This window comes from Epinephelus lanceolatus, chromosome 4, assembly GCF_041903045.1.
Source record: "Epinephelus lanceolatus isolate andai-2023 chromosome 4, ASM4190304v1, whole genome shotgun sequence".
Classification (NCBI taxonomy): domain Eukaryota; kingdom Metazoa; phylum Chordata; class Actinopteri; order Perciformes; family Serranidae; genus Epinephelus; species Epinephelus lanceolatus.
In genome coordinates this window covers 43036385-43053477 of record NC_135737.1, presented here as the reverse complement: position 1 = coordinate 43053477, position 17093 = coordinate 43036385, and the positions used below count along the sequence as shown (strand labels likewise).

At 42.0% G+C, this 17093-nt stretch overlaps 1 protein-coding gene across 6 annotated transcripts in view; it reads right to left on the bottom strand.

Moving 5' to 3' along the window:
- The window catches only part of LOC117259364 (fatty acid CoA ligase Acsl3-like), a 47968-nt gene extending 31994 nt beyond the window's left edge, over nucleotides 1–15974 (bottom strand). For 2 of the 6 annotated variants that reach the window (XM_033630648.2, XM_078167327.1), the window contains exons 1-3: nucleotides 15833–15974; nucleotides 6034–6580; nucleotides 3696–3873 (exon numbers count right to left, since the gene is read on the bottom strand). In XM_033630648.2, coding sequence (XP_033486539.1) covers nucleotides 3696–3873; nucleotides 6034–6408 — 553 coding nt within the window. In that variant the 5' untranslated portion in view covers nucleotides 6409–6580; nucleotides 15833–15974. The other 4 variants (XM_033630650.2, XM_033630649.2, XM_078167326.1 and 1 more) reach the window with 4 other exon arrangements.
- Nucleotides 15975–17093: the final 1119 nt, after the last annotated feature.

Sequence of the window (17093 nt, the reverse complement as noted above, 5' to 3'; positions counted from 1 at the left end):
TGCACTATATTGAATTTACATTAAAATAAGAGCGCTAGGATGCGTTTCACATCATGACTATGATGTTCAAACGTCAGCTGTTTATCACCAGTTTCCAAACGCGACCTCCCTGTCATACATTCTCATGTCAGCACTGTGGACGCGGAGCCTCCAAGCATTCCTATGAGACAGCGCTGAGCAGGTTTTTTTCATGCAGCAAAGCGAGACGCTCATTGGATAAATGCGACAAAATCGCCACTTCCAGGGAGGCTCAGCTTCCCTGGGACCTAATGGAGCGGTAGGCAGGAGAGGACGCTCGGTGTCTGCATGATGATTGGAGGAATTGTCTCAGAGGCTGAACCCCTTTGTGATTGACAGCGCTTTGGAAATACACACCGGCATCGGCGAGTGGAGTCTTCTGACAGAGTGCCGTCTGGAGTTCCTGATTTCCATAAGAAATACACCACAGTTCAGGTGTTTAAACCCATCTGAAGATCTTTGAGGTGTGTGTTGCTGTGGTTCTATGGCATGAGTGTGGTTGAAAAACAGCTTCAATTAAATGTTCCTTTTATAAGTTACTGCCTCGCTACAATATGACAAATTTTATGATGTAAACTTAACGTGAGCTTCCCTTGTTTGAAAGACCAGCAGCCGCCACTGGTTTCTTCCCTGTTCCAAAACCAGAATCATACCCTGAAAAGTGTAGGGTTAGCTAGCTAGCTACTGAAGATATATACCCTACTGAACGTATACACATGCTGCTTTTGCTTTTTAATGATTATAACAGTGAAACAAAGACCGACCCTGCTGTACAGGAACCAGTGAAGGGAAGCAGGGAAACTTTGCTGATAGTCGACCAGCTCTGTGTCATCACATTGACTTCCCCATGTGATCCCTGCCTGTCTGGCAGCAGAGGTCCAGGTGCTAGCAGCGGCACAGAGGCAGTGCCAAACACCATTCATCTGCACACACTGCGATGCCACACAGCTGGTTCAGTATCAGCAAAGTTTCCCTTTATATTCATTGTCTTGTGTGGCGATCAGCAGTGATGTGGTGGTTCACTTTGACACTGTGATCTGTAGCCTATAGTTCGGCTTTAGCTTCTAACTATCTTTGTCTTTTTAACCTGTTGTTGCTGCTGAGTCAGTTTGACATCCTGGATATATCCTTCAAACACAGACTGTAGACCCCTCTGTCTGCTGCTCTCTGGAATCTCTGTTTCAGTTTTTCCTAAAACATGATAATATCTCTTCAGGGAGTGCAGTTAGTTACAGTGTGGGCTCATGCTTAAGCTGACAGCTGGTTGGACCATCACAAAGGGGCGGGGCTTAGCAAAAGGTCAATTGAATCTGGGGTTGGCCGTCACATTCACTGGCAATACTGTTTGTAAACAGTAGCTGAAAAAATATTGCATAGTATATCTTTAAGCTCGACAATCCGTTCCCCTTTTAGACGATGAATGTGAAAACAATCTTCAAGTGTCAAATGTAGACTCTCTGCACAGTGAAGCTCAAGTGCAAAATATTTTTGGGTGAAGTGGGACTAAAAAAAGTGGCTTTTTCTGTGCGAATAAGTGCTCGAGTGTGCGTGTGTTTGTGTGTGTTTGTTGAAAGATCAAAGCACCAGAAGCACACTGGCTCCAGGTCATCCCTTGCATCCGAGAGGAGACGCACAGAGGAAGAGGGTGAAAGAGACGGAGAGAGGGAGCACCGGTCTCATGAGGAAATGACAGTAGACAGACAAATGAAAAGAGGAAGAAAGGCCAGGAGAGGTAGAGCAACACAAAGTAACGAGGTCCTCAACCCTGCGTCTCCACGCTGACACAGACACATGGGTTTATGGGACAGGGCTTAGTGACATCACAGTCTTGCGTCATGGAGCTCTACTACTTCCTGCTCTGCTACTGTGTGTGCGTGAGTGAGTGTGGATGAGGGCCATGACACCTCCAGCCGTGAGATCTAAACACTCGTTTGGGCTCCAGCTCGACACACACACAAACACACACACAAGAAATCGTAACAGAGGTCCAGGCTTTCCTCAGCAGGGACAGAGTTTGTAAGATGTTCATCCCTGTGTTAACTCTGCCACTCTCTTTTCAGTTCCACAAACGGGGTCTTTACGAGGTCGCTCAGATGTTAGAAGCACCCAAAATTGAAGTTATGGTGTTTTTATGTGACACCAGCCTCATGCAGAGAGTGTGGTGGTGTAACTGCTGCTCTTTTATCTAACTCACATATATGACAAGTTCAGAGAACTCACTGATGATGATTTTCCATCTAACAAAGAGCTAATAAACAGTAAATATATGATGCACACACACACACGCACACATACCGAGTGTTTGAGTTCACTGGGGGCCTTTGGCTGACTCCTTGATGCCTCTGTCAACATCAGATGCTCACGTACACCCTCTCACCCCTCTTCTGACGCCATCACCCCTCACTTCTCTCCCTCTCCTCACTCCCCTCCATCTCTCCCTCAACCTTTAACTCCTTTTCTACCCCCCGCACTGTGTGTTATGCACCGCCTCGGGCCAATGTTTGTGTTCGCAAGAGAGAAGGACGCTTTATAAAGATGCTTTATTGGCTCGGACTCGCAGCGCTTTTTTAAAAGCATGTCAGTTTAATGGAGTGTAAACTCAAGAAAACGGGGAAAATGAAGGGTGCTGCGAGGACAATCGCGAAGAATTAATGGGCTTAAAGTGCTGCCGTGGATGCTCATAGTAAGAAAAAGTACTCTTTGGCTGAAACATGTTAAAGAGTAATTCTGCACCGAGCCCTCGGGGGAGAGAGCTGCAGTAGCTTCAAAATTTACAGTTTGCAGGTTTGGAAAACGTCTTTTTATCCCGAGAAGATCATTTTGCTGAAGTAAATCTGCTTTTTTTAACGTCATAATTCTAAATATAAAAATAAAAATATCCCCTTTAGCTGTCAGCTTTGTGCTAGCGTTGAATGATTCGTCTTGACCTGTTCACCTGAAGGAACCAAAAACTTTGTTAGGCTGACAGGCACAGCATTTTGCTCTTTGGATTACTTCTTTACAAGCTGAAAGAACCACTTTCCAGTACAAAATACGCCTTCTGTCAAAAGCACAACCAAAGCATAAGTGGTGACGATGTATAAAATATCAGTATTTGAGTTTCCATCACAAGAAAACGAAATGGATGGAGGGGGAAAAAAAGGAGTGAAGGATGTGGGATACTTATGTAACACGAGGCAGAAGGGACAAATTGACCTTCTTTTGCTCAGCTGGGCCCTGCGTGTTACAAGTTGTCCACTGCAACCACTAACGTGCGCGCACACACACACACACGCACGCATAAACAGAAATAGCTATAAATCAGCCTAATTCAAACACATTTGGAAGAAGCACAGTGGGAAAGCCAAAAGTGAATAGAAAGTGTACACAGAGTCGCTTTTAAAGTTGCAGTATTACCAAAACTGAAAGTGCTCTACAGTGCAGAGGTCAAAGTTTTCATGACTCACTACCAATTTAGGGAGCTGGCGTGTGATTGAGGGCCACACAGAAAAAGTGCAGTTGTGACCACTAACTTTAGCTACCGGCATTAGAATTGACTTACATGCACAAAGTGTTCCAGTTTTTGCCCTTATTCCAAAAATTAGGGCAAAAACGCCCCTTTTCATGAGGTGGTAGCTTTACTCGTCGACCTTCCTCTGTGTATTCCTGTGTCCATACTCACACATAGCTGCACTTACATGGGAAGTTATACATGAAGCAGGCCTGGGCGGCGATGATCCACTCGGCTCGTGTCTCACAGAAGATGGCGATGTTGTTTTTTGGCCGCTGCCCCAGTGACGCCAAACCGCTGCCCAGCTGCGACGCTGCCGTGTGGATCTCCTCATAGGAGAGCCAGCAGTACTCACCCAGAACCACCTGCAGGTGGACAGAGGGGAGTGGGAGGATATTAGAGAGACATGTTGTTAGTTATGAAGCACAAGGGGAATAAAAGAGTGCGATATATAAAGACAGGAAGGATGCAATGTTCCAAATCATTGTATTTATAAAGGCTCAGTTCCCAGTGTTGACTCAGTGTCACACTGAGTTCTTTTTGTGACCATTTAGAGGATGTACTGAGCCACTGAATCAATACGCATGATTGCTGGTACATCTTACCGCAGGAGCACATCCCACACTCACGTTTGGCCTGTTTCACATTATAAAGACACAGGAAAGGGAGCAACAGTTTACTATTGCCAAACACAGCTACTTCCTCTTCTCATGCTGTAGTGTTTCATGTACATCATCTGCACAAGAGGAACATAAACACAGGCTTCTGGATTTACTCTTCACCTCTCAGTGTTACACTCATGACAGGTAACAGCCACAAACACACAGCAGCTTCCTGCATGTATGAGTGAGGTTATACTGGCTCCCAATGGTTCATGCATGGTAGTGCACACAAAGAGGCTCACTGTAACGATGACTGTACTGTACAGTGTTCCACTTGTTGGGAACAGTAAACAGCTACAGTAAGGCACGCTCTCTTGCAGCATTAAAGGTTTCAACAGTGGGGTTTTAATTGGATTAGAAGGATCAGGCTGTTGGGATTAGTGGTGTAATGTTGGTTAACTCCTTAACAGCACGCTGATACGTTTCAAAGCTTTCTGCTGGGCAAAGTTTACACTGAATGCTGAAATAGCTTTCAAGATAATCTGTGAATCAGGTGTTTGTATAAATTAGTAGATTTTCTGAAAGGAAGCACATGACATGGATGTGAAACGTGCCACTAGCCTGCATGATGGGACCAAATCTGTACTTTACTTTTCATACTCTTCTTTTTATCCTGTTTCCTCTCCTCAGATGGGATGGAGGAAACAGTAGTGCACCAGGTAGTGATGCCTTTAATACAGAGAGGAGGATGAACAGAGGCTGTGATGTTGGCTCAGGTAGCTAGGATGGGACAGGTGCACCTCTAATCCCATGCTAGCTGGTTAAACTCAGTCAGACAGTTGCGCCGTGGTTGACTGTTTGCTCTGGAAGTGCTAGCTGGGGGTCAATCCTTGCCTTGCTCCCTGGTTAAAATGAGGGCTGCTTACAATTTTGAAGAATCCCATTTTGATTTGACTGTCCTCTCTCCTTCTTTCTAGGTTCCTTCTCACTTATTTTTAAATCTACTGATTGTAATCAGTCTTCCTTTTTCTGCCCTCAGCGAAGCAAATGCCTTGACACCACTGTCCAACCAACAAGTAAAAGACAACATAACATTACCTCCCTGGATGGGCATCTCATCCGCTCATCCTCCTAACTGCTAACTCCTAAAACAGCTGGAAACCACAGTAAGAAGTGTATTTCTTGGGGGAAACTTTGATATTTTTCAACCTGGTCTTTTTTCTCTCCATGTTTTTGTGTCCAAATAACAGAGACAACATTTTTTTGCAGTTGCTCCAGTATTGCAGCAGATGTGGTCTCAGCCCATTTGAGATTTTCTTTGGCAGACCACTGAACACTGGGATTGGCCCCATTAGAAGACAACTCCCTGACACCACTCAATGTGAGGATGAAATTCATGTTACTGTGCAAATCTGTCCTCTGTGCTCTCTGATACTCACAGACAGGTAAAGGACACCTTACCAAATGCAGCAGAAAGGCAGGTACACGATGTAGAGAGAACGCTGCTGCAGTGAAACAGGCTGTGATGTCACCACTCATGGCAATTATGCACTGTCAATATCATCCACTAAAAGTGCTTGTAGTGGATGATATTGACAGTGCATAATCAGCTCATTCGATTTCTTGCAGAGTTGTATGAGGAGTTCAATAGCATGCTTATATCTGTACACTGAATATAAAGTTAACTCTTTCCAGTCTTTACGTTAATCTAGACTAACTGGCTTCTGGCTGTAGCTTTATATGCAATGAACAGATATGGAACTGGTATCAATCTTTTCATTCAACTCTTGTAATGAAAGCTAATAAGTATGTCTGATGTTGTGTTTAATGCCCTTTTCATCTCTGCACTCATTAGATTGTGTTCCCTTGCATGCTTTACTATGTTGTTACTTCTATAACCGCACTTCCTGCATCACTCTTTACCTTCTTGAACACCTTCCCGTTGCTCTGTCGCTCGTCCTCCTCGCTGATCACCTCCCTCGTCCCCAGACAGTCTCTGCGTGGGAACCTCGTGGCCGCATGCTCAAACACCTTATCCAGGGTGTCCACTCCAGGGTGCAGCGACGTCACCAACCTCTTGGTGGCACTCACTGCCCGGTAGGGTCCCTCGGGACGTCCCAGCACCGAGCGGGCCTTCGCCCTCTTGGCTCGCTCCTCCTCGGAGCCGTAGCAGCCCCCGTCGGGTCTGGAGACCCAGCTGAGGATGTAGGAGGGCAGGAAGGTGATGAAGGTGTAGATCCACACCATGAGGTGGAAGAGGAGCAGCAGCATGGGGTTCAGGTCCTCCTTCTGCTTCATCTTGGTGAAGCTGTGACGATGTTGGAGAGCAGTGAGGTGAGAGTGTGGAGGAAGACGAGCTGTGAGAAAAGTTCCTACTCTATTGTCGTCGGTCCGTCTTTTCTTCTGTCCCCTTGTCTTCCTTCCTTCTTTTTTCAGAGAGCTTGATTCGTACACCCTGGTGTCCACACTTCTGGAAAATAAAAGACATCAATCTGACATTTGACTAGTGTCATAATAAGATTACCCCTGTACTCGTAATGATACCTACAAGTACAAGGATCTCAGCTCATTCAGAAACCGAAACCAAACATTCAGTCACATGTACTCCAGCACTCACAAAAAGCAGAAGGGAAAATGTCAATTGCAAACCACTGTGTGACAAACAGGCCCACTCCGTCTGTGTTTCACATGTTCCTTCTCCTTCCTCCAGCCCCTGTATCCAACACACTCACTAGGAACACATGTAGCATGAGTACAGCATATGTAACTGTCAGTGTCATGACTGTTAAATATCAGGAGCAAAAAGACAGGAAGCAGCAGGAACAGATTAGAGAAAACAAACAGAAAGTGAAGAAACCAGAAGAGAAAGTGAAAAAAAGAAACAGAAACAGGCTGTATACGACACTGAGTGTGAGAAGGTGCATGACTGGTCTCTGAATGAGCATATTTGAGTGTGTGAGACAGGATACAGGCCACTAGACGGCAAGTGCGGGCCAACAGAGGGACAGATAAGGACACAGAAAGAACATGCTGCAGCTCATTGTGTGTTCTGCCAGTTAGTGGATCCAGTAGCCACACTGGTACCCATTAAACTCCCTGACATAAGATTAGGGGGGATTTTGATGCAGCACTCAACAATAAGGACTGCAAGTAAAATGCCTCGTTTTTCCAAGAGCTGATGATGGAAGTAGCTAAGGGTGAGCCATCATGCCTCCTTCTCATCTCTGCTGTGAGATGCATGGTACTGATCGGGCACTCGCTGAAAATGTTGGCAGGTAAAAACAAAATGTACGAGCAGAGCATTTCAGTATCCTGGTAACAGGTGTTTAGCTGGGTGGCGTTTGAGGATGTGGGCGATACTCCAACTTTGTTTTGAGCAGCTGGCTGCAATTTTGGGAAGAAACTTGCAGCAAACTTTCATTTTCGATACGCAAGAATGTTTGTTGCTTTGCATCTGCCACACACTGTAACCTGACTCTGATTCATCTACTGAACCTGTTGAGATCCTCCATCCTATCCAATGGATGTAACATTTCAAGGATGTTTAGATCTGATTTCTGTCGTCTGACGCCACCTAAGTGCACAGACTTATTTAATGGGATGTCTGTAAACCAATCACAGTGTGAGCCACGCCCCCTTTTTTAAACTAGCATGGCCGACCGTGAGGCAAAGAGGAAGCACAAGGCACGTTTCAGTCTTTAAATCATATCATTAAAGCTCAAAATTTGTGTTTAAACTGTGTTTAAAGTAAACATGAGATGTCATATTCAGTATGTATGTCAAAATATCATATGAAAGATTTATAGCTTTTACTCAGGATCTTTTTTTTTTAAATATCCGTCCATTGGAACAGACAGTGGATCTGAATTATTGGAAAATGAACAAGGGAAATACAGTTCTGATTTGATTTTCTAATGATACAATCAGTTTATAGGACATTTTATTGATTACGTACACAGAATATTCATTTCAGGAGGTTTTCAACACAGTTTTCTGGAGAAGCTTCAAAAATTGAGGATATTCTGAGCAGTGGTGACAAATACTTTGCAAAATATATATGCAGGGTGGTTTAAAGCATCATTTTAATCATTGATATAAGTAAATTACTCATAAAACATAAACAATCTCATGTTTTTCGTTGAAAAAAGGTCTGTTAAAACCATTTATTGTCATTTTTACTGGTAAGTGATTTCTGCATTGAGATTATTTGCCCAGTGGAATGGACTAAATAAATAAATAAATAAATAAAGCTATCCTAATCCATTTTATTTTGATTTAATTTATTTTGATTTAATTGAATTTAAATTATTTTATTTTTTATCTTCTATTTTTTATTTTATTTTATTTTATGCTTTTCAGACTTATGAGTGCATTTGGTGCAGAAACCCACCATTATAATATTTGTTTGGAGCATAACTGGGTTCTGTGCAGGTTAAATAAAAATTAAACATGATAATTATCTTAAGTCTCAGGCAAGTAGATTTCCAACCTACTTAACATAAACAAACAAACAAAAAAACATTGAACCCTGCTGGTATTTTTTCTCTTCAACTGTGGTTGCAACGATTTGACATTTTCCCAGCACGATAACCAGGGTTATTTTGGGGTGAACAAATGTTTTATTACCATAACACAAACTTGAAACCTTTTTGTTGTTATATGGAAGTATGTGTAAAAAGTTCCCCTTTGACAATAACTAAATAAAGGCGAGATCTTACATCCACTTGCATATTATTTTCAATATCATACATAAGCAAATGTACTCAGTATGATAACCGTCACCTTCGTATCACGGTTTACCTTTAAACCAGTATATCGCTGCAACCCAGCTGTATGACTGTTTCTAAAATTCATCTCACATCCTAGTTTTGATTGTACCAGTACTGTATCTTTGGACGTCGATGAATTAGGGTTGTGATGGAGACGGTAACGTACAAGATAGGTGCTGACAGAGTTTGGGAGCTGTCCAGAGTTCTGAACAGCGTCTTATCAGTGCGGCTAGGTGTGTTTGAACAGGTTTAAAACTACCACTTAACAACCAGTGTGAGAAATACCCATAATGCATATTGACATTTCTATTCAGTCAATCTTTACAATCATGCAGCTAAATAAACAAACATGCCCCCTGTCAAAATGGTGCAAGCATGCACGCGCACACACACACACACACACACACACACACACTCTGTAGGCAGTCTATTCTAGCATCTGTAATTCATTATTCATATGAGGGAGACTCCTCTGAAGCACCACATCTTCCTCCTCACAAAACTGCCCGCTGACATGCACTGTGTCTCCCAAATACACTCATCCCTCAAGTGTCCCTTTGAGACTCATAAATAAATGAAGGATTTTACCAACAGCGCTCTCCCAGACTACCATCTATTCCCTGCGGGACGCCGACTCTGCAGCGCTGTCGTTTCACTCGGTGTCTTGTTTCCCAGCCTGGATGCCTGGCTTTATCACGGGACGCCACAGCTCACCAAATCTGCACCCTGGTGGAAGACATGCTCTACCCCATCGCCTGCTATCATCCACTGTTTGCTCGTTGGTTTTGTTTTAATTTGCAGAGAGTCAAGGTCGATGGACTGGAGGCCACAGAGGAGGAACAAACTATAAAACTAAACAAACTATGAGACCAGATGAAAAGAGCAGAGCATCAGCAGAGCATGGAGCAGACTTCAGAGTCTTCTACTGTTGTTTTTACAATGTGCAGAAGTTTGAGGTCTGCTGCAAGAACAGTTTTAAATGCACTAAATCTGAAGCCTTTGAGATGATTTAGACTGAATGCTAAAGCGCTACTCAAGCAATTTAGTAATGTTCTTTAAGAGAGATTTCTAAAAGTCTGGTCAAAATCAAAGCAGCACAGGGTCTGTCTCTGGAAACACTGGAATCTAGGTTTCCCATAATCTCTTTGGTTAGACCCTCTGAATGGTAAACACCCACTTCTAAACTTCAATCTCCACCCACACAGTTTGTTACTCAGGCGCTCAGTTACAAACTTGAAGGATCAAACTCAATCCATGATGTTTTTATACCTTGGAAAGCTCATTTCAGAGCCACACAAGGTATCAGAGTTGGGACCAAGACACTGGCGTCGTGTCAAGTGTCGTCTCTAGCACACACAGGACGTGTTGCGCTGCAGCTCATCAACAGACGGCCACACAAAGTTATTATTTACTTAACACCTCTGCATTAGCTTGAAATCATGAACAGCCCCTAATTAAACTTTCTCACCTAAAGAGCCAGTCTCCAGGGCTGTGACTCGCTAAACAATATCTTTTTTGCCATTGTCTTTATAATGAGGGGACTATGGGTTGTTTAGCTCGAGATATTTCTCGACCTCAACAAGTCTCTCCTCATCCATTCTCCATCACACACAAGACACAGCAACAGTTACAGAGTTCTCTTTATGCCTCAGTGGTGAGGCGAGGAGTCGAGCTGTCATAGAAGCAGAGAAAAAGAGCTACGGGAGCTGGTATGTATGGGCAGAGAGCAGGTGGGGGAAAAATGCATTTAATGCAGGGCGCAGAGAGACTGGAGATAGGACAGTAGCATGAAGTGCCGCTTGGTGACGTGTGTCCAGCCACTGCCGGTGTTGAGTTGTGCTTTAAATATACTAAGGGTGTATTTTTTGATGCACGACGTTCACCACCGGTGTGTTTTGGCCATAAGTCTCAAGACACAAGTCCCAAGATCTAAACTTTGAGTTCCAAGTCTGAAGCAAGTGTTTATACACTTTTCACCAAATGTACTGCCCTTCTAACAACAGAGTAACAATATATTATATTCACAAAAATCGTGAATGCTTTTTAAATTTGTATATATTTATTAAATAAGTTGTTTGGAAGTTGCTGCGTCTGAGTCTGTAGCTTTCAACCCACATGTTCTGATTACTGCAACAAATTTTTTGTTGACCACCACATCGTTTTTGTACACAAACGAAATTAGCTTTATCTTTAAAAAACGAATTCTCTGACTCCATCTTTTTAAATGTGAATATTTTCTAGTCTCTTTACCCTTCTGTGACAGTTAACTTAATATCTTTGGGTTGTGGATGAAAGAAGACATTTGAGGACATCGTCTTAGGTGTTAGGAAACACAGGTCGACATTTTTCACCATTTTAAACTGATTAATAAAGAAGATAATGGACAAATTAATCTACAATAAAAAATATAGTTAGTTGCAGCCTACGACGGAGTATTAGGGCCATATTGAAGAAAAAAAATATGGAGATCTCGAGAATAAAGTCGTAATTTAATGAGAAAAAAAGTCATAATATTACAAGATTTTAGTTGTAATATTACGAAAAAAAACTCGTAATATTACATGTGTGTCAAGGCAACACCCCTGAGACAAAGAGCAGCTGCCACAAGCAGGTTCATCCTCTAACCCATTCTGTTTGTTGTTGTTTATTTCCTTAAAAACTACGACTTTATTCTCATAATATTATGACTTTTTTCCCTAATACTCCTTTGTAGCAGCCTTAGTCAGAGAACTGCAAAATAAGTCAATCACAATACTGCACAAAGTGATATAATCATATTGTTAATTTAGGCTGACTATTATTCAAAAACCAGAAGATTTTAAAATTACATGTTTTAAAACTGAAAAAAGCTGCACATACCCACATGTGAGAAGCAGTAAATGTTTGGCAGAGTTGCTTAACCCTTTGAAATATGAACAAATTGGCCTGATGTCTCTTAAAAACCTGGGACCAAGGCCATGAGCAGCGAAAAACAGAAATGTCCCCAAGAATTTGCAAGAAATTAGTAAAAAGGAGAAAATTCAAAACTTGAAAATAAGTTAAAAAAAGAAGAAAGAAAGTTAAAAAACCAAACAAGGACAAGACCTGAAAAAAGTATGTAATAAGTCTAATAACCCTGTAACATGTAATTTTAAATATGTAATAATAATAATCATAAATACAGTTTTTCTCTAGCTTTTTTCTTTTTTCCCCATTTTTAAAAAAAAAAAATTCTAAATCTTTTATTCAGCAATTTATGGGACATTTCTTACCAAGTTGCTCGTTGCCTTTTTTCCCCATGTCTTTGACAGAAATCACACTCATCGATTTGTTCAGGGTTCAAAGGTTAAAATACTTGCAAAAGTGATGTCGCTCCAGGTTTCATAGGATTAAAAAGTGTCCTGAACAATTTATTGATGATTTAAAAAAATAGCTAATGATTAATTCTCCATCAACAATCGACTAATCATTTCAGCACTATGTCAGGACAGTATGACATAACGGTGGAAGGCACTACTGTGTGCACTGACACTGGTCAGCTGGCCAGATAGATAAGGTGATGCAGTCAGAGAAGGAGGCAGGAGTTGTGACGACATGTCAGCTAAGCTTTGTATAAAGATGGAGAGCCACATTTAATCACACTGCTTTGCAATAAACATCTGTGTGAGTAGAACATCCATCATAATCACTTGTCTTGTCACTTGCAGCCCTGATTGGCCGTTTATCAACCAGAAGAAACGGGTCAAACCAGGTTTAGACAAACAGGCGCTTGGCCCAGGTCTCTCTGAAACATCCAAGCACACAATCTGATTAACAAGTCTAACTCCTCTCTATCTCAGTAAAAGGTCAAGACCCTCTTTTGCACCACAGCAACACACAAGCATAAGTCTAATCTCTTACCTTTAATAGTGAGAAGCGGGTATAGTCGCAATATGTAGCCGAGCAGTTGCTCAGTGGGTGCTTTATGCAATAAGCAGGCGCTTTGCAGGCAGCCTCCACTCACTGGATTAATTGAGTAATATTGTGACATGGTCTGTGTAGTGTTGGGGTGAGCAGGCGTTTGTGTGTGTTTGTGTGTGTATGCTTCCTCAAGAGATTGTGTGAATGAGGTCTTTTGTGCAGGGACGTCATCGTGCCTTCACCCACACAGCTAAGCAGGCGGGCCTTGCAGTCTTGCAGAAAGTTCAACGTGGCCATTGTGGCAAAACGACGCAGCAACACACGACTCGGTCTCAAGGGTCAGACTGTGTGTGTGTGCGTGTGTGTATGTGTGAGACAGAAAGAGAAAGAGGGGATGTTTGTGGTGTGATTGTGCGTGTGCGTGTGCATGTGGGAGTGCAGGACAGAGTTGCACATACTAAGTGTATTTGCTCATTTCAAACGGTGACATAATTAAAAGCTTGCAAAACAGCTGAAGAGTTTTAAGTGTGATTTCATGGAGAGTGAAAGCACAGAACACAATCGGCTGGATTACGTGGATCAGACTGCAGCTTTTCTCTGCATTTGTGTATGTGCGGTGACAAACTGGCAAACATGCCGGTCACCAACCCCGTCCTTTCTCTGCTGTAAAGTCTCTTAATGATTTAGATGTATGGTTATTTATACAACAACTAAATCAATAGAAGTTTCTTGACAACAGAATTAACAAGTGAAGTAAATAAAAACCAAGAAAACTTTAACTCTTCTCACTCATCACTCTGTGCGAATATAGTTACTTAGAGTATATGTTTTATAACACTAAAATAATGCAGACTTATATTCTCCTCACTTGCACTGGTGAAGGTGCAGCTTATTTTAAATGCTTAATATAGCCTACTGTTGTAGTAGTTTAATCTATAAATATACATCATCGTGTGTTAGTTGATTATATATTGTATTATTAATCTATGTTTTCAAAGTCACTAAAGCAGACAGATAAATGTAGTGGAGTAAAAAGTAAAATTTTCCTCTGAGATGTAGAGCCTAAGTTGTTCGTGATGTGCACCTCCCCAGAAATGTTACTACATGTTGCGGTGACGCAGACCTCCTGTCTGTTTCTGTAAGCTGAAACCATTTCCCTCAGTGGAAACAAAGCTTTTATTTACTTTTATTTCACAGATAAGAAACAATAAATTGTGAAGACAGTAAAGCCTCCACAAAAATAGCATTTAAAGTCTTGTGTGTGATTTATCCTGGCTTCATATGAGCAGAGGAAATCTCTGCTCGTCACTAGGCTAATTTATACAATGTAAAATGTCATAGGCTTGTGCTAATAATGTTAGCATGTTGTATTTGTTTGGATAACGTGTTTAGTATAAGACAGTTGTTTTGTCAGTGAACCTTGTGAGTTGTAATGGAGCCGAATTTTGTAACGTTACCTTTGTTAAATGTTGCTGTTGTCACAGGATTTACCTGAGAAGAGGAAAAGTCTGCTAGCAACTAGGCTAACTTATACAATGTAAAATGCCATAGGCTTGTGCTAATAACGTTAGCATGTTATATTTGTGGGGAGAATGTGTCCAGATAAAGACAAGTGTTTGTCTGTGAATGCTGCGAGTTATAGTGAAGCTGATTTGTGTTCTTGTGTTTGAAATTGTCTCTATCAAGCCATGTTTAATGTGTGATTCATGTGTGTTTTGAATCAACTAAACTTTACAGCACTTCACAGAAACCCCACTGCTGCCTAGTGTTTTGGAGGTGTAACTGCAGAGTGACAGAGACACACCACTGCACAAGTATAAATGCTCACAACGGTGTAGGCGACGGCGTACGATCTGCCACACGAGTATAAATCCTGCTTTAGTGTTGATGGAAAACTTGTAAGTGAGTGAGGGGGCGGGGCTGTGCAGAGAGTGTGAGTAAGGAGAGATGCACACTGATATGCATTAAGTAACGCAACTTGACCCTACATCAACATAAACAGTATTGCCTTAATCTTTATCGTGCTTCAAAATATATCAATATATCGTACATAGTCGTTATATATCACCCACCCCGGAGATATAGTGGAATATAAATTAGCATAAAACATAAATACTCGAGTACAAGTGCCTCAGAATTAAATATTATATAGCTACTAAATATTATTGGTAGCAGTTCCCAAGTATTCTGTTTCTACTCATTACTAATCAATAACGACAACGACCACTATTTTTAACATCACAATTCAGAATTAATATGGAAAATAAAATGTAGAAAATAAATAATAATAATAATAATAAAGTTACTGGGGGAGGAGCCCCCAAGACCCCCCTCAAATTGTGTAGGTTGTCCTAAACTCCTAGAAACGCCCCTGATGAAAACACTGACAGACACTAATGTATCATAAGGAAAATAAAATAAATCTTAATAATGACAAGAAAACAAACTGATTTTAGATGATATTATAAAGGTGGTCTCAGCAATAAGCCACAGATGTTCAAGCTGCAACATCCAAGCTCATTAACAAGTCAATTATACCACAATGACAAGGTAACTTCCGGTTTAGAATTTCAAAATAAAATATTCCAACTCCTGTTGCTACATTTTTGAACGCTGCTAATTAGAGCTCATAAATACTTATGGTAAAATAATGTTTGGTGTTGGCCAGAAGAAATAATACCAAATTCCGTTCATAAACACACCAACAATGGACGTATGACTGTGTAATGAAGGTAACCAAATGCAGCCTTGTATCTAACGAAAATTTTAAAGTTGAACACAATGCCATTTAAAAAGAGCTCTTGAAAATATGAAGTAGGCTATACTGGTGACTCTCTTCCCACGCTTTGGTTCAGCTGATAATATTAAGTTACATAAATAGGAAATGGCACCGTGCTGCATTCACTAGCATCAAATACTTTCAGGCACACGTGAAGTCTCATGTTTTACTTTTTAGACTAAAGTTCGTGACTTCCACAGCTGTCTCTGTCCTCCTCGTGCAACTTGACGCAGCTGCAGCATCACGCACATCTGGGTTCTCACGCGCATCACAAACACCGACAAAAGAAACTTACCACAGGTGTCAGTTCATCCAGGATCCAGCTGCGAACAGATGTGACTCCCAACATCCACCGGCTCTCATCTGAACGCTGATATCACACCCTGCAGCCTGGTCTGAGCCCGGAAGTGACTCGCGCGTCGTGTTGTTGTATGAGGATGGATAGCGGGTTGGGAGGGGGGGGGGGGGGGGGGGGGGGGGGTCAGGCATTCCCCGCGTTATGATTGGACTCATGGAGGTGGCGCGTGCTGGGGGCCGGGCCAGATGAAGTAGGGCTCGAGGTGACTACATAGGGGTTACTAACAGTCACAAGGAGCTAGGGGCCACGCGTACGGCACTCACGCACACAACCATTATAATGTGACCGTGCAGTGTCAGACTCTACAGAATACAGAATATCATGACTGGGGAAAAAAACTCTTTGACCCAGATATAAAGCTCTGACCTCACCAAAACACACACATGCAAGCATGTGCACGGCTGGGAACAATGTCCATGACGTCCAGGGCCTCACCTTACATTTATACACACATGTGGGAGTTGTGAGAGCAGGGAGTGCACCCTTCTGCACACAATCCTGATGCATGATGCATGCAGTTTATCTGGTGTAAATATCTGTCATTTCTTGTCTTTATTCTCCAGTATCTCTCATGCATTATGAATATTTACCTTAAATGTTACACCCTTTGTGTCTCAATAGAAATATAGCTATGATGAAAGTGTGACCGTGGCAGCGTGATGACTCACTCTGCGGTGTCGTGCAGTGGCAATGTGATGTAGATAATGGAGACAGAGAGACAAGCAGGCGGCAGACTGACCACCAGATTTATAAGTGGAAAAAAATGCACCAAGACTCGTTGCCCACTGTCTCCACTTTGTCGTCAGGGTTAAATCTCACCACTCCATTATTATTAGTGTCAAAATCTGTCATCGTTATTGTGAATATCTTCCTTATACTGTCCCTGTTACTTACTGATTCTTTGCTGTCATACACTTCTGTGTCCATCCTCAGCTCTGTCTCTCAACTAAAGTCCTTGAGAACGTGGTTTCTAAGCAACTTTTATACACGCTGGATAATAGCAATATATTTCTGATTTACAATTTGACCCTCTGACACTCCACTAACATTTCTCTCCTCAGGCTCACTAAAAATAAGTTTCATCAGTGGCTCTGAGTGATGCACACCCTGGCTGTCAGGAGTATACTGTACTTAACTGCATGTCCTGTCACTCATGACAGTTTAATGGAACTGAACAGTTTGTTTAATATGACATCAC